Source organism: Seriola dumerili, unplaced genomic scaffold (genome assembly GCF_002260705.1).
Source record: "Seriola dumerili isolate Sdu_G_001 unplaced genomic scaffold, Sdu_1.0 BDQW01000187.1, whole genome shotgun sequence".
Classification (NCBI taxonomy): Eukaryota; Metazoa; Chordata; class Actinopteri; order Carangiformes; family Carangidae; genus Seriola; species Seriola dumerili.
Window position 1 is genome coordinate 1,318,535 of NW_019174442.1, and position 19,004 is coordinate 1,337,538.

Here is a 19,004-nt window from a genome sequence, read left to right on the forward strand (position 1 = left end):
GGGGGGTGGACAGAGTAAAAAGGCAGTGAGTGCAGTTTCCACTGAAGAATACGCTTTTATTATGAGACTCTCTCTCTCTCTCTCCCTCTTTCTTTCTCTCTCTCACACACACACAGCTTCATCACATTGTATTCACACAGCGATTGAACACAACAGGGTTTCACTATGATTCAAAAACACTTATATGCCTGCAAAATTATAACAGGTCAACTGCAACACACACACACACACACACACACACACACACACACAGAGGAAGTCAACAACCCAAATCAGATTCAAAACCAGATCAAACCGGAGGCTGATTGGTTTTTCAGGGCCTTTAAACCTGAAGCTGATTGGATTGCAAGAGCTCAAAGTGTCTGAGATTAGGAGCTGATTGGATGCTTACGGATCAAAGTGGCAGCTGATTGGTCAGACAGACATCCAGCTGTGAAAGAATTGATTCGCCCGCCAGCATCTTTCTCTACACTCTTTGTTTACTGAGAATGTGAAGCAAGCAATAAAGTGCATGCTGAGAGAAGTGTTGATATTTCCTCGTAAACAAATAGTACACTATGAAAGCTGGTATATAATGTGCAGTGTAAGTAATTGGGAGTTAACAACAAAGACGGCGTGAGAAGACAGAAGTTTGGTTGGAGCTATAGTCTGAAATCTATTTCATCTGCCATCATTACCACCAGCTCTCAATGTCTGGGTTTTACTACATCGCACCAAGACTCCTTCTCACCCAGCATGTTTGTAAGTGTTTATTTGGCTGAGTTGATTTGGGAAAAGTTAAAACAATGCCAACTCGTGTGGCACCAAATAACCTTGTTGCAGCGCCTGAAAACACAAAGCTATTTTTTTCTTCCCAAGAGAAACTCTGTTTATTTCTTCACAGTTAAACACAGTTAAAACAAGCAACACTACAAAGCTGTTTGATACCGTGTGATGCTCATACAGAGATGCTTCTTCTTGTCTTGATCGTACACCAAAGAAGAACTGAGGTGTCCAATTGTGCTCAGCTTAAGGAGGGATTGTGGTCATGTTGCAGACTAAGCCTCACTCAGTGTAGAGCTCGATAAGTTCAACTCACCACGACTCAAGTCGTCTTATCTTTCTGAATATACTGTAATCAGCAAAGATAAAATCGTATTAAATGGGTTTAAGTGGGTTTACTATAACCCCAACTCTGTCACTTTCACTTTCATTTACTTTATTTCACTCCGGCCCCTTTACTGCACTGCTTCTTTTTCCATTTCTCCCACACTCTCCCTCCATCTGCCTCCCCCACTTAATTACCAAACACACAAGGGAGGTCGAGGATTAATTACTCCTCCGGTGCAAATGTGTTGAACCCGTGATGGAGGGATGAGGAGGAAATGAAGGAGCCCGGCTGTGACACAAGGCCACGCAAGGGTCAGCTCCTCCAGGCTCAGATCTGGTCATTTTTCGGTCATGCATGCATGGATGGATGGATGGATGGATGGATGGAAGGGTGCTGGAGATAAGTGAAGAAGAAGGTTGAAGGTAGAGGGGAAGAAGAGACATATGGTAAGGTGAGGCTAAGCTAACAGACCGAAGGATGTAAAAACATCTGAAACAGTAATTTAATCTACTGGGAGGAAGGGAGGAAAGAAAGAAAGATGTAAGGAAAAAGAAAGGAAAAAACAGCAGGGAAGAAGAAGAAGAAAGGGAGAAAAGCACATAAGCAAGAAAAAAAAATATGTAAAGTGACATTACACGTATTAGAAAAGACGTTTTGATGGATGGATAAAATCTCACAACAACACAGACAGAAAATGAGCTGAAGTGGTTTGGAAAGCTCTCATTACTGCCTGGAAGGTGGGAAGAGAAAGAATAAAAGGAGGAAGAAAAGAATCTGATGAAGGGAAATTAGTCTCTTAACAAATAAGACAAACAGCTGATAAACTCAGACATCTGTTCCAAGAGCTCTGGGGCCGTTGTTCTGGACACACACTTTTTTTTTACAAACTGAACCCACAAAATGCCACACACACTCTCTCTCTCTCTCTCACACAAAAACACACACACACACACACACACACTTACACAATAAGCCCAAATGGAGACACGCTTCAACTTGGCAGCTCATCCTCTCAAACACACACTGCTGGTTCAAGGGTTTGAACAAGTCCAGAGCGGCTGTCAGTGATACGGTGGTGGATTTAATACACACTGATAAGCTAGCTGCATCTAATCTCATCTCTCCCTCCCTCTCTCTCTCTCTCTCTCTCTCTCTCTTCCTGGCTCTATCATCCTCCCTCGCTCTCTCTTATCTCGTGTTAGATTGGACTCAAGATTAGAATCACTTTAAAGGAGCCTCAAATATTCCTTCATCTTTGACCGGAGACATTTACACTTTCTCATCGTCTCCGCCTGAGTTGTCAGATCAAGATCTCCATCGCTGAGAAACCCTGAAGAAAATATTTCGGCCTCATATGTGGCAGAAATAAATAATCTGTCGATGTTTATCAGTTCATCAGTTCAATTAGGGGAAGATTTTAGATTTGGCTTCTGCTAAGACGGCAGCCATGAGAGAACGTTTAAGATCCGCATCATAACACCAGATTGGCACTTACACTGACGCACACACTTGTGTACACACACACACACACACACATGCGCACAAAGTGAGACCATGACATTCATCTCAAAGCAAGAGACCTGCATTTAGTCAGCCATTAAAGCCCTCTGAAATGTCAGTGTGCTTGTGTTGTGGGTGTGTGTGTGTGTGTGAGGGGGTGTGTGTGTGTGTGCGTGCGTACACTGACCTGTTTTCCCCTGTGTGTGTCTTTTTGTGTTGGTTCGTGCGCCTGATGGAGAATTTTTCCCCAGATAAGCTAACACAGAGCGACAGTGAGAGATTATGTGTTCGTCAATGTGCAGCTGTGCACGTACAGTTTGTGACAAGCCTGTCGGGTAGCGCGATAGCGAGCAGTTTGATGGTGTTGAATCGTTAATGTATTTATTGTCATTTACATGTTATTCTGGAGGAGCAGGAGGTGTCTGTTTTGATGGTGTGCAGTGCGTCCTTCCATGTGATAAATGAAGACATTTCTTACACGTACCTTGAAGGATCAGGCTAAGTGTTGGAAGAGTTATTGGTCACTGTAAACTAAACTTAAAGAGACTGGTGAGAAAATAGTTCTTGTTTTGTGTAGTTGACCAAATCATGGGGGTTGTTCAGATAATGACTTATAGGAGTAAATGTAACATGTTGTTATTACACTGTAAAAGCTCTTATGGCGGGATAAGATGGCAAAACTGTTAAATTAGGAGATCAGAGAGTCAGTGAAGGACCAACAACAAAATACATTCGGAAGCTGAAAATTCATTCTCACTCTGGGGTGAAAACGGTCACTCTCTTCTTCCTTCCAGTCAGGAGACGGAGGGAGAGTGTCTGGGCGTGAGTGATTAATGCTCCTGGCCCGAGGGCGATAGTCAAACATCATTACTTTTTCATGTCGCTGTGTTTGCTGTTGTGCACAGAGGGAAGGAACTTGTAGAAGTTGTAAAACTTGGTCCTGCATCAGTTTTCAGAGCAGGTATTAACATCCGCCTCAGGTGATCCGATCACACAAGCGGACGGTGTAATTTCAGGCGTGAACGCACCCGAGACGCATTGAGGAGGCATTTGAGATCCGATCACTCAGACCACATTCAGAGGTGATCTGGGCCACATGTGGCCACGCTCTTTTTAGCAGTGTGAACGCAGATGCATCCTCCTACTCAACTCGCGTCCTCTGCCTCAGTCCAGTTTCATAATGAACCGAAAATATTTTACTGTTTCAAATGGCTAAAACAGCAGACAGCTGTTCACAACCCGTCAAACCACACCTACAATCTTTGCCTCATCTTGACCAAGTCGTTAGCTGCTTAACCTCATCATTACTGACAGAAGATGTCGTTGTTTGTTAAACAACAACATGTCACGCATAAGTAGCATGATCAGAATATTTTACAACATTTAAAGAACATTTTCTTGTTGAACTAGATTGTTTGACCAAGAGAACAGGCACAAACAAAGGCACAACAAGATGGAGAAAAAAAATCAATGGGAAGGAAATCAAGAGAGAGAGTGAGAGAGAGAGAGAGAGAGAGAGAGAGAGAGAGAGAGGGATTGTTAGGACAGAGAGGGAAAAAAGTGAAGGAAAGAGAAAGAGATTGATGTGCAACCACTCCACACTCCAGTGCCCTGTAATTACTAGGACCACACCGCACTGTTCATCACCTGCTCCTCTGTGTGTGTATGTGTGTGTGTGTGTGTCTGTGTGTGTGTGTGTTTGTGAATCCACACCCCGGGGTAGTGTGGACAGTGTAGGTACCCAGGGGAAAAAAAACAGCGCAAGAAGAGAAATACAGAGGACGGGCCTGGTAGCGTGGAAGTTGGTGTATCTGACTCCAGACGTGTTCACTGGAGGATTTCGTGCCAATAAACAGCACCTGAATATAAAAGAAGAAGAAGAAAGAAAGAAAAGAAATGTGCTGCATGTTGTGCTCGTTCTTCTTTCTTGCTAATTGCTAATTCAACTTATGCCAAAGCTTAATGGAACTTTTGTGACAGGCCTTTGTGTCTTTGACATACACAAGAAAGACCAGCAACGTCTTTGACAGCGGAAAGTGTAACTTCCTCGGCTGCCCTCCTCGCACCGCGGCTCACGTCGCCGCCTGTCTGTGCCTGCTGTGCACAAACTGCAATTTCCACCCTTTAGATGATGAATGACAGCGAAAGTTTGACTCGCTAAATGACTGATTATTTAATTGATTTGTTGGTTGACTGTTTTGTCAAAAGACGAGCTGACTGGCTCGTTCGCTGACGGTCCGTTTGTGACAGCTGCTCTTATGAAGCGTCTGAAAGGGCAGAGATCAAACTAATTCAAATGCATCTTCAAGGATGTGAGTTTCTGTCTCTTGCAGGACAAAGTGATAAAGTTGTATTAATGATTTTGTTTAATGCCGTGGTGCATTGAGGAAAGATTCAGCCTCGTTTAACTGTCAACTGTCTATTTGAAGCTCTCCAGTGACTCTGGTGCCTGTTTGACAGTGTGTGTGTGTGTGTGTGTGTGTGTGTGTGTGTGTGTGTGTGTGTGTGTGTGTGTGTGTGTGTGTTTGTGCACGTGACTGGCAGGATGACAGGATCAGTGGAACATGAATATAAATATGAGCATGTCAGCATGACACACATACACACACACAATCCTTCACAGGGCTGTCATGGTAAAGTTGAAGGCGTGGCCTGTGAGGTGGTATTTGTTTGGTCAAGGAAATCAGAAAGATCTTGAGGAAGTGAGACTCACTGCACAGTGGAGGGAGTGTTTTATACAGGACAGAAGAGGCGTTTAAGATTATGGATGTGTCTTCAGAAATGCAGGGAGGTTTGTTAAAAGCTCTCAAAATGTGATTTTATGTTGATATTTTTGAGAATCACAGCGGCTTATTTCTGTGACTCAAATATAAACATCAGCGTCAAAAAAAACAAAAAAACACTAACGAAAGGCACAGACTGGATACGTTTTGAAGATGCATGGATAAAAGACAGGCTGTATTTCTTGACTGTGTGTGTGTGTGTGTGTGATATTTCCCACAATTCTCTGAGTACGTGATGTTCCTCACTCCGTTTGGGATTCAGAGTCTGTGCACGTATCACTTGCACATATCTTTTTTTGTCTTTCCCCTACGCCTGTATGCATACTGTCCTGTCTTCAAGTGTGTGTGTGTCTTTTCTGTTGATCTGAGTGTGTTTGGGTGTGTGTTTTTTACAAAACCCCGGTGGCTAGCAGCATGAAGCCTGATATGACTTATCCAGAGTCTCGCTCTCTACTTCTGTAATCTAAAGTGATTGAAGGGTCATTTTGCAGCAGCTCACATGCTTTTCTGCACAGAAGCTTGTTTGGCCGCATCAGTTTCAAAGCCCTGTGTGTGAGAGAGAGTCTGGTGATATGTGTGTGTGTGTGTGTGCGTGCATGCGTGTGTAAACAGGCAGCGGTATGAATGATTCCTACAAGTCCCCTGAGCTCACACCGTATCACTCTTAGTGCACAGTCCCATACACTCATGTACCTGCACCTTGTTGCGTGGCTAGCAGCCTGTGGAGAAGAGCTGCAGACCACTGCTGCCCTGACCTATGAGAATGCAACTTCTGGGCACGCTCAGTGAGCAGCAAGAGATAACACACACTAATACCGCTGGAAGGCAAGAGAGAGAGATAGAGAATTGATATGTGTGTGCATGGGTAGGACGAGATATTTCTTTATGTCAAGCACATTCGGATGCTGGTGCCCCTCAATAGAAAAGCCTCTGCTAGCAGCTGTCAGATTAGCATGAGATGCTAACCAATGAGCAGCTGACTTAGGTGTTAATTTTGTTTTGTTTATTGTTGCTTGGGACATTGTTTCTTCTTTTTTGGCAGATTGTGTTTATTTTCATTATAAATTCAGTTCATCCCATAAGAAAATAATATGACAAATGTCCCTTTATCAAGAGTGATGTTGATATATATGTCAATCATAAGGGGATATCTTATTATACATCCTCTGGATATATAAAGATATAAGTTTGTAGCATATATGAAATACCATAGTGAAATTTGCATATGTACATGTATTATTCTGATAGATTTTTATATGGTAAAAACATGTTGCAACCAGATATGTTAACAATATATGTTTCATTTATATATGCAAGTTTATTAAAACAATAATTCTATATGCTTATATATGTTTTTCTTTTTCTCATTCATTTTAAACATGTCTATCTTCCCAGTGGACCCCACTGTATATACAACATATATATATGTGTGTATATATGTATATATATATATATATATAGGCTTTGGGATGCAAACATACATAAATATACATATTTGTATGAGCTAATAGGTTTTATATATAATTTTGACATGTATGTTTTTATTTTATATGCACATATATTTCATATGAGGAAATGCAATATATATACACATATATTACATTTGCGTATGGGATTGTTTATTGATTACCCTTTCATTAGTGATATCAGTTTATATTTGGCCTCATTTTTCAAACTGCTGTTTTGTTTTTATCCAAGAGACCAGCAGCAGCTCTGGAAGCTAATGAGGCGCCAAATAAATAACAAAGAATATCACGCACACAAACACAAAATGGAGCAAAGACACTAACAATGGCATTTAGAGCGTGACAGAAGGTTGTAGGGGGATGAGGAAGATTAAGAGGGATGAAGCGAGAAAGTCACAGATAACGTTCAGTTATATAAAGGCTACATCAGCAAAATGTGAGCAAGGATGAAAAGTTAAAAGATAATTAAACAATTACAGACAACAACAAATTAAGGCACTTTAAACTCACTGCTTTTAGACACTGTCCAGTCCTCTATACTGTAAATCCTCACTGGACTACGTTACCATTTTCCCAGTGTGGTTACCCCAGACTGTGGTTTCTCCCATGTGTGCTTGCGGGGGGGGGGGGGCTACGTGATCAACACCTACACATACAGGGACAGAAAATGAAAAAGGAAGAGACCAAGACTGTGACGAAAGATCTCATATAAACATTAGCGTGAAAGAGAGAGAGAAATGGCTCCATTCAGTCATGACAGACTGTGTGGGCGGGAAGGAGAGCAGCTGAAAGTAAAAAGTGACATTACTCAGGTAGAGTCTAGAATCTTTTTTTATAATTCATTACCAAGTGTGTGTGTGTTTGTGTGTGTGTCCCAAATCGTAATAGCTTAAGAGGCCTTTGCTCCCTGCACTGACCTTCCACTGTTCATTTATAATTGACGGTTTGATTTGTAGTACTCACTCTGAAAGGGGAACATTTATTTTTAATTACATTAAACAAGGTGCATGACCTCTGAGTAAATTATTGGCCCTATTAGATAGAGTACATTAATCTTTGTGTTAGCCCATACTAATGCCTGGTAATAGCACAACACACAGTGTGGATCTGGTTCATGACTTGTGTTTAATGACTTAAATATCAGGCTGTCTCGTGTGCTTACAGCAGAGGGCCAGAGCTGAAGCTGCCTGTCTCGTCTTGGGATCATCAAGTTAAGGACAACTGGAGTGTGGAGCTGCTTTTTTTTTTTTTTGCACATGTTTTATTGCTTTATTATCTGTTATGACAGTTTTTGCCAAGGCTGATGCATTCATGCATTCAGTCCCAAATGACATATTTCAAAAGAAAGTAATTTATCCATCACTGAAATTGAAGGGTGCATGTGAGAGAGTGTGTCTCAGTTTGGCTTTTCTAAGCCTCTGATTCCCACATTTTCCTTCCTCTAAACGAAAAAAAAATGAAGGCAAAATTTTCCTTAGGATCGACATCCAATTGATAAAGATGGCTGCCTGTATCTTTACTGGGACCGGGTGTTTTTCATGAATGTATGAAGGATTACTTTGCAAGAAAATTGTCATTAAAAAAAGACGAAGACATAAACAACACCTCAGCAGGATAAACAGTTCCTGGAGGCTCTCCACACTCAGTTTAGGATGCAGACGCTTTTTGTTCGTTTGTGTTTGAGCATTTGGATACAGCAGCTCTTAAAAGGTTAATAGTATGCAGTGACTGAATGATTCGGGTGAAACCAATTAGAGATCATGGTTTTCGATGGGATTTACCCAGTCAGCGTGTTTCATTGAAGCAGCAGGTAGTCTCGTTTATTCATTCATTTTAGTCGTTTATAAATGGAGCAGAACAACAGCCAACTACAGAGAGGGCTGCATAGGCTGATAATGGTGTATGTGTGTATGTGTGTGTGTGAGTGTGAGTGTGCGCGTGCGTGTGTGTAACCATGCACATGCACAACAAATCCAAACAGTATGTGGTTGGCTGTAGTCCATATCCTGAAGCAGTGATTAGACTTTGATACTGACATCACACACACACACACACACACACACCTGCCAGACCGTGGATCAGAGGTGATGTTAAATTGAGTCTTTTTTTAATCTCTGTAATGATAATGGATTGCACTGTGCATGTCTGTCTCTAGACTTAAACTTCTGACCCCGCTGCTGGAGTGAAAGTCAGAGACAGAGACATTTAATCCTTTGCTCTTCAGGTAATGGACAGAGAACATTAGCTCTTATCTCACAGCAGGGTGAAGCTTATTTTGGCAAAGTCATGCTTAAGCCAAAATGTGTCAGCTTTTAGTCTAAAAGTACCGTTTTTATTTCCATTTAACAATTTGTTTGATGTAATTACCACCTGCTTTGCCTGTATGATTCTTTATTACAATATGATACCGCTCTTATTCTAACCTAGTTCGTAAAAGTCAATTTAAACTGATGGTAAAAAAAAAAAAAAAAAAAGTATATTAAACATTGAATAACTTTGTCCAGATTCCAGTCACACCAGGACTTTTAGCTTGGTAACATGTACACAATGGCATTGCTAACTAATGTTCAGCAGGTGCAATGTTTGACATGTTCACTGTATCACTTCAGTATGTTAGCATGCTAATATTTGCTAATTAGCACTGATGGGAATGTCATTCGTTTCGCAGGGACGTACCATGATTTACCTCATGATGTATCCGTGGTCGGTCTCCAACTCGTCTCAGGCTCAAGAAATGTGATTAGATTTGATAGCTTCCCTTTGGAATTAATGTCCTCATTAACATACAGCACCTGTTATTGCTCGGTCAAAGGATAGGTTCACTGTTTCAATGTAAGTGATGCAGAACAAAGTCCACAGTCCTCGCTCTGTGTGAAAATGCATTTTAAAGGTCAGCTACAGCTAATATGAGGCCTCAGAAGTCTGAATTAGACAAATCATGAGGGGATCTTCCAAAGTCAGTGTTTTTAGTATGAAATTCCCTCTTTGTGACAGTATTTCCTTGATGGGACATCAGGAGCAGAGGGACAGTGACACAAGGTGGGAATTAGGAACTTTAGAGGTTACAGTCAGTCAAATCTAGATCTTTAACTTAAAATTTCTCTGAACGCTTTCTCCCCCCCCAGGCGAGGATGACGACGACGAGGAATGCGGGGAGGAGAAGTTGCCGTCGTGTTTCGACTACGTCATGCACTTCCTCACCGTCTTCTGGAAGGTTCTGTTCGCCTTCGTCCCGCCCACAGACTACTGGAACGGCTGGGCCTGTTTCGTCGTCTCCATCTGCATGATCGGGCTGCTCACCGCCGTCATTGGTGAGATGAAAACCGAAAAGAACAGTTTGAAATTTGAACTTAAGTCATATTGAATTTACGAAAACATTTTAAGAATTCCAAAACCTTTTTTAAAGAACATTTTTAATGACAGGATTCTTCTTTTACAAAACAAAGACATCAATATGTAAAAAGATATTGAGGTTTTTTTTTTAGCATTCATGTTCCTCTCTTATTTTTACAGGGGACCTTGCCTCTCATTTTGGCTGCACAGTGGGATTGAAAGACTCAGTCACAGCAGTAGTATTTGTTGCATTGGGAACCTCTGTACCAGGTAAGTGTGTGTGTGTGTGTGTGTGTGCGTGAGCGCATACAATGTACGTTGACCGTATGTTGACTGTATGTATTGTGAGCCGATATTGATCCAATACTGCCGCCATTTTAATTATCCTGCTATTGGACTTTCCGCCAGCTTTAATCAAAGACCTTTCTCCCTCCACTTGTGCCATTTAGCTTCATAAGACCTTTATGAGCATAAAATACCCAGAAGTCTTCACTGTAGGAATAGATTTGCGTTCATCAATGATCACCTTCAGGGCCTATGCTTTGACATTTTCTATTTGCTGCTTCAGTTTTTATTACCAGGAGCTTTATTCCCCTCATTTCTTTCCTCAGCGTGTCCAGTGCAGAATAAAAGAGACAACTTCACAGAGTATATCCCTGCACTGACGATGGTTTCTAAAAGCCTCATAAAAGTAGATGCTTGTTGCTCCAACAATCAGGTCAAACAAATGAACGGTAGCTATGATAGAAAATGGAAAGAAGACAAGGTGCTGCAGTGTGCTGACCTGCAAGTGTGCGAGTATCTGTGTAGATACAATACAAACTTTCACAAAGCTGCATCTCACACGTGATGATGTGTTGCACTACAGAGAAAAACTATTTAATTGTTTTGACTGTGGTTTATGATGAATTACGAGATCTGCCCCCACTTCTTCAATTAGTCAACTAATCCATTCATTCGGTTTTTGGCAAAGTAAGACATTTTTAGATTTTTATGTTTATTTAATTATGGGGAATGGGCCATTAGTCACTGTTCATTACTAGGAAATGATTGTCACATTTCTGGCATCATGATAATTTTCACAAACTTGCTGTAATAAGCACTGGCGCTGCAGGCAAAGTATAAAACTAGATGGAAGAGATTTATTCTAAATTGATTGAAATAATTGATTAATTAAAACAAATTATATGAGACCTTCTTTAATTGAGGACAACCCTGCAAATGAATTTAGATTTGGTTCATTTTATTTACAGTGAACATCCATAGAAAAAAAACGAGCAAAGATTAAACGAGTGCACACGGACTCATGCTGATGGAGGTTTCAGTGTGACTGACCCAGTGGTTTCCGCTCTCTCCAGTGGGTTTTTAAATGTGGGAGCCTGTTAGACGGAGCTCTGCGGTCTGCAGACAGCAGCATGGATCATCCTCTAAATGTGAAGAACGACCGATGACTGCAACAGCCGGCTAAATATGTTTTAACCTTGGCCCCAGTCTCCTGCCTCTGCGCGCGCACACACACACACACACACACACACACACACACACACACACACACACACACACACACACACACACACACACACACAGAGAAGACAACACATGCAGACATTCAGCACATGATTGAATGCTGGATGTACAACTTGCGGACATGTAAACAGCTGCAACTTGAATTAATTGAACGAACAGTCTCACACACTCATATACTTGCAACACATTAAAGCTTGAAATAGGTGTCACACACACTTGTGCACACAGACATACGCACACACCTGTACTGTACCGAGGCCACCATGTGTTATTAGCATAGGGCTATTTGTCATGTCAGGCCCAAGTGGTCTCTGTCCTCCCATTTAGGGACCTAAGGGATAAAAGTGATGTATTACATACTATGTTACACACACACATGCATGCATACAAACGTACAGTATATACACACACAATAAACATGTGATATTTGGACACACAAACAAACAGAAATACATGCCAAGTAACAGTTGAATTTATGGACAAATGCATACACACACAGCTGTTTAAAACACAGATGTACACAATGTGTAGACTTGCAGAATGGAAACAAAGTGATTCAGCCTTTCAGAGGCTCTCAGCCTTATTAACAGAACCTCCTGTGGCCCACACACTCACACAAAGAAACAGACCTCCAGATCCGTGGCTATTAGAGTTAATAAAACCCATCCTGTGTTGTGGTTCCATGATGATTAACCTCGTTTATCACAGTTAGCCAGCCCAACACACACACACACACATACACACACACACATACACACACACACACACACACACACACACACACACATGTGCACGGAGATGGAAAGAAAACAGTGGAGCTGTAAATTGAATCAGAGCCACAAGGAACTGAAATGTGTTGTTTCTTTGGGATTCACCTCAGTTGTATGACTCGAATGTATATTTAAAGTGTGATGTGTATCATTTCATGTCGGCCTTACAAAGTCAAGAATGACATTTAAACGGAGAGCGGCACCGTGGGACTCTGTTGACATAAGCAGCTTGTCATGACTCAGGACTGGGAGGTCTCAAATGCACGACTCAGATACACAGACAAAAGTTCAAAATAGTTCACCTGTACAAAAACAGACAGAAGCAGTCAGGGACAACGTGAGGGCACGGGGGGCCGGAAAACCAGGCAAAACCCCCGGTGTCAAACACAGGTTAGATAAGCAGGGATGGATAGCTACAGCATGGAAGGCACGGTAGATACTCTTGCAGAGAATGAGTGGGAATGGGGCCAGTATATATACAAGGAATTGATTAGTGCCGGGGTTACTGCAGGGCACGGGGGAGTGGCAGGGTCTGACATGACAAGAGAGTTAGTAAAATGGCAAAGACAGGCAGAGAATGAATGAACGCATGAATGAACAGTGACACAGCTATATAAGGAAGGTAATAGCACTGTGGACTGTAAGGCATCTACAGACCAATTATTACTACAATGTTTTATAATTAGGATATCATGTATATGAGAGCATATTTGACCTTTTTAAATTGTGTTGTGACAAAATTGCCTCTAAATGTCCAGGATATTAAGGTCGTTAGGAGACATTAAAGTCTTAAGAAGACAAAAATTGAACTTGCTTGAGTCCGCAAACATCCTGCCACAAATCGTTCAGCTGATCCACAGATAATTGGGAGGCGATGGTAGAGATGAACAGGAGGATTATCTGTGGAAATCTTTTTCGGTGATAAGGACGCATTTTTTGACTCGGGCAAGAAAACACAACTAACAAAAAAAAAAAAAAATATTTGGTTCAGAAAACTTGTCTCACATTGTTGTGTAGCAGCTTCATGGACTTATTGTTCAACTGGTCTCGACATTAGACGGATCCTGTAATGCTACATTAGCCAGTTATCATACAACCTACAGTCACAGTGCTTACTTGAATTTAACAGGGATTTCATCTGACACTATTAGATCATTATTATGAAACAATTAGTCAATCAACAGAAGATACGAGCACAAGCATTTGTTTTATATCATTTCAAACAAACTGGAGACGTTTAATCTGGTTTTGAGAAATTGTGATTTTTTTTTTCCTTTCGTTTGATCAATAAACGAAACAAAAACAAAATCATTATTGTAATATTGGCCAACCGCCTGATTTCTGGTTTTATTGATTAACATTCATTTCTTTTCACCATCTCAAATGATCAGGAAGAACCACGTCAGTCGTCCAACTCTTTGAAAAGTCCTGCTGTTAGATTTATTTTTTAAAATGTCCCAAGATGATAAAGCGTAACTATTTTTGTGACCTATTGACTCGCGCCACTGTCTGCTTATAATTTCCCCTCTGACCAAATGTTCCTCACCAAGCAAAAAATGTCTAGATGCAGAAGGATTGCCAGATTGCCGTGAGCACATGAGTGCTCCCCGACGAGTCCTTCCATTTCAAGAGGCGACGGGAAGAAGGGAGCTTGAAGGAGAGGTAGAGGGAGAGCATGCAGGAGAGAGAGGAAGGATGAGACGGAAAAGACTGTTTGATTGACAGAAAGGAAAAAGAAAGGGCAGAAACCTCTCCAGGGAGACATACTCTCACAGAAGGAGCTGCAGAGTGGAACCTGTTTCTCACATGCGCACACACACACACACACACACACACACACAAAGGAATGCACACATGCTGCTACCAAACATGCGAGCAACCACGCACTCACCCACTCAATCAGCCACACAAACACTCAAAGATCAATTGATGTACACACATGCCTTTGCCAGCTGGTGGAGGCATGGCATCAGATTGGACCCAGGTGGCATTGTACACTAACACACAGACACAGTGTTCATGTATGCACTGTACACAGAAACACACACACACACACACATGCAGGCAGACAAGCACCACATAAATAGAGCCTCGTTACACACACGTGCATTCAGTGAAGCCCAGCAGGCTTCTCCTTGAAGCTTTAAGGTGTATGGGGAGATTTATCTTTCCTTGGCCCATTGCCTCGTCCACCCTCCTCTCTCCCCTCCTCAGTCCTCTTCCGGTCTTCCCATTGTCCCTATTTTCCATCACCAATTTGGCTGCCACAGAAAAACCCTTCCTCCTCTTTTCTCCTTCACTTCCTCAGTTTTTTATCTCCTCTTGCCATCTCTGCCACATAAAAGCAAGAGGACATGAATCACTAAGGAAGATAATACGGCCAGTAAATTAGTGAGAGCAAATACGACTAACTGACCATTTGACGATGTGCTCACTCTTTGTGCTCTCAAGGAAAGAGCCTATTGTTGAGATTTGGCCGAGAGTTCAAAGCTGCTTTTAGTACGGCAAGGAAAGCTATCCCTTTGGAGCTGCCATTGTTTGGCAGACATGAAACAGGAGGGGGAAATTTTTGGGACTAAGCATCGCAGCACTGATTAGTTGTCAGGCCAAGATTTGTTTGCCCCTGCAAAGTAAGATTCAGCCTTGTAATTTATTGATCTTGGTCCAAATCTGGCCCGTGTTGGCTGCCAGCGACGGAACACTGTAACAGGATTAAAGATTGTGGTTTCTAATTTAAGGTTCCCTGTCTAAATGTGGAAAACTGGATTTGCACGGTGTTCTGTATTAATAATTATAAGTGTTGTGCATCTATCAAGAGCGTCCTTCCCTGTCACTGTGGTCTTGTGTAACTCACAAATGACTGTTGTGAGTTAACACAAAAGAATAAATCTGTAGATTTTGCAGGGTCTATTTGGAAGACTACAACTAGATTCCTTTCAGATTATTTCCCATAATTCTCCTGGTGGACATTTACAGCAAGAAAACTGTTTCAAAACCATGTATGAAGACAATATGGAGACGGATTACTTTCCCCAAAACAGAGGTGTGAGACACAGTGACAGTAATACTCACACCCTGTTTCATTTTTATGTTGAAAACCTTTTTAAAAATCACTCAAACAATCACATATCCCTGGTGTACGTCTGTTAGATTCTTGAATAGAATGATCTAAAACGAATACTATTAGACAGCAACACAGTTAATAATAATGATAATAATAATAATAATAATAAAAATCATCTGATATCTCTCCCTCCTCTCTCCATTCAGATACCTTTGCCAGTAAGGTAGCTGCCATCCAGGATCAGTATGCCGACGCCTCCATTGGTAATGTGACAGGCTCGAACGCTGTCAACGTTTTCCTGGGCATCGGGGTGAGTACCAGCTCATCTAGAGAGTGATTGACTGGTTCATTGCTAGTGTAAATGCAGCACTGCTTGTCATGCTGCCATGGCAGTAATTACTATCATGTATTTGTAGAAATGGATATGTTACTGTATGAGTGGTGTCTTTAATGCTGCGTGATGCTGCTGCTTTGAGATATTATTACAAAGATATGTGGGATTGAAGAAGCGCAGCCATCTGTCTCTTACAATGACGTCCATGTTTTTCTGGTGTGGTCTCAGCTGTTGTAAACAGTCACTACATCTCATGTTATTCAATTTGACTATGATGATGATTGACAGGTGGCGTGGTCAATCGCTGCCATCTACCACCAGAGCAGGGGGGATGAGTTCAGGGTGGACCCTGGCACGCTGGCCTTCTCCGTCACCCTCTTCACCATCTTTGCCTTCGTCTGCGTCGCCGTGCTGATGTACCGACGGCGGCCAGAGATCGGCGGAGAACTGGGCGGGCCCCGGACTGCGAAGGTCCTGACCACCATGCTGTTTGTCAGCCTGTGGCTCCTCTACATCCTCTTCTCCTCACTGGAGGCCTACTGCCACATCCAGGGCTTCTAAGGTGACAGGAGGTAACGAAGGGAAGGGTGGGACAGAAGGAGAACATGGAGGAAGAAACCAAGGGGGAGGTGGGTGAATGGATGGATTTGGAAGTTAAGGCTCTCTCATTGATCTATCACTCCCTCCCTTTACGCAATAGATTGATTGACGGATGAATGGATGGATGTACAGATGAAGAAATGGAGGACGCGTTAAAGCATCTTAAAACAGAACAGGAAGAAGTACGGATACACGGAAGGACGACAGCAAACAGGAGAATCACAGGAGCTAGAGAAATGGCTCAGAAGATGGAAAAATGGTGGACAAACGAATAAACTATGGAATTCATTTTTTTTTCTCGACCTATAAATCCAAACCAATCAAGCTGTCTTAAACCCTCCCCTGTTTTAAATACATAAATCTAATCCCCAAAGTCGCAAACAAAGAAACAAACACACACAGTTTCCCAGCTTGTTCAACCATACACAAGTCAACATGAGAAGCAAGATATTAAACCAGACACACACACCGTTCACAGCTGCTAATGGGAACAGCATCTCTCATTAATCCCCTTCCAGTTGGAGCAGCGCTACACCCGCGTCCAGCGACAGTAACAGGCACATGTTAGACAGGAGGAGACAGTAACTGTATCAGTATGTACATGCATGACCAGACGATACTGAAAACACAATCAGAAGAAGCCGGACATATTGCCACAACTGTTTAATGACAACAAACTGTGCGAGTGCTGGTGTGTGACTGTGTGTTTCTGTGCTTGTGTGTTGTGGGAAGATGGTCAAGTACTGTGAAAAACAAAAAAGAAAAAGAAAAAGACGCCTCTCGTTTTGCCGTCTCTGCGTGAGACGGGATACGCTTTCGTATTTCGAGGTCTTTTCGACCCTCGCTCTCCCGGCCTGTAGAAATGCTGAGTAAGACTCTTTTGTGGGAGGGCAGCGATCGATTGAAGTGAACGGTTTTGAACTGAGGTTAGAAATGTAAATACAAAGAGCTGAACGTACATTACAGCTCCACTATTTTCCTTCTGAATGTCTTGGTTACGCCATGCGCTCCTGAACAGGCCCTCTTTCTGTTGCTTTATACTGTAGATGTAAATGATTTTAAGGTCTAATTTGAATCAAGAAAAGGGGTTAGTGTGCTTTTACCTTTAATAAGGCCGCGTCTGAGAGGACAACATGGCCGCTCTACCGTTTAAAACTGTTAGAGAAAACTATTATCATTGCATAACTTTCTAGGTTACTCTTACGTGTGTTTGTGTTTTCTTTTTTTTAACCGTGGAATTCTGTTACCTGGTTTTCCACCGATGAGATTGCCATCGCCATGTGTCAATCATAACATTGCAATAGACTTTGAAAAAAACGTAGGTACCGCCCTCAGTGAAACCTCATGTCTGTCAACTGCCTCTCTCTCTCTCATTGTTTATCTCACTTTGATGATGCCGCTTTACCAGTTGGTTCACTCGACAGCTTCGGCCATTATCCCTGTGTGTCTTAAGCAACCCCTTCCCCCCACCATCACCACCCCTTCTGGCTGGTCAGTGGACCAATCAAAATCCTCAAGGGCTTTGTAAGAAACAACCACTAATCCCTAACCCTGACCCTTGATTTATGATTCTTCACATAGATTGGTCCTTAGGGGGCTATTTAACAGGGATTTCCTCATACTTCACCTGCTTAGTTGTTAGGACTTTGCTTCAGTGTGGCTTTAAAAGAAAAAAAAACAAAAACAAGACTACGTGAAATAAAAGTTAAAAATAGTAGAGTTACCCAAATATCGGAAAAGCAAACAAGGCTTCAACCTTTGTTGGTCGGAGTTTGTCCCAGTTGGTTACAAAGACTGCTTTTGAATTGCAGTCAGCCTTATTCCAAATTAAATCATATACGCTATGGTTCTTTTCCCAGGCCACCTCCACTCATCGCTATGCTTAAACATGCAAGCCTTCAGTCATGTGGATCATGAAGGCCTTAGCCCAAAGGAAGCAATGAACATCTGACTTCATATTATGCCTTTATTCAAGGGCATGTGTTTTCTCTTGAGTAAAGACTCGTAATCTGCACGATTCACTGCTTCACGCCGGCCTTGAAACCCGACTTTTACTTCAGCAGCCAGTTTTCACTCTTATCGTGGCAGCCATCTGACGAAGGAACGGTTTAAAAGCGTTTGTTGTTGGTGGGGAAGTAGTTTTACTAACAGATAGGGGCAAATACCGTTGTACTACACTAGCTCTGTGGGGACATCTACCATAGGGTACATCTAATCTGTGACAGCCAGACTCTGTTTATCAAGCTCACAGAGGTTTGGAGACAATTTTCAACCTGAAATCCTTTATACAAGCTATTCAATTGGCTGTATGTCGGAAAACACCCACCCCCAGAAACTACACCTCTGGGACCTGTCTTGCCAAGTGAGCTCAACCACTGTAAGTTGGGCTCTCTGGGTCATCTGGCTTCTCTGAGCCTTTTCTTATCCAGCTATGAGCAAGTTCATTGCAAATTTGCAACATCACTTGCCTTTTTATGGTATGGTAATTCTGTCCATGTTGGGAGTCTGTAGAAAGAATGAGCCTATTATCAGCTCAT

The 19,004-nt window shown here is 42.1% G+C and overlaps 1 protein-coding gene across 12 annotated transcripts in view; it reads left to right on the top strand.

Annotated features, from left to right (window-relative positions):
• slc8a1 (solute carrier family 8 member A1) overlaps window positions 1–16,501 on the top strand; it is a 124,250-nt gene extending 107,749 nt beyond the window's left edge. For all 12 annotated transcript variants that reach the window (XM_022752867.1, XM_022752869.1, XM_022752872.1 and 9 more), the window contains 4 exons: window positions 9,965–10,150; window positions 10,353–10,442; window positions 15,740–15,843; window positions 16,156–16,501. In XM_022752867.1, the coding sequence (XP_022608588.1) occupies window positions 9,965–10,150; window positions 10,353–10,442; window positions 15,740–15,843; window positions 16,156–16,428 (653 nt within the window). In that variant the 3' untranslated portion in view covers window positions 16,429–16,501. The remainder of the gene's footprint in view (window positions 1–9,964; window positions 10,151–10,352; window positions 10,443–15,739; window positions 15,844–16,155) is intronic.
• The last annotated feature ends 2,503 nt before the right edge of the window (window positions 16,502–19,004 follow it).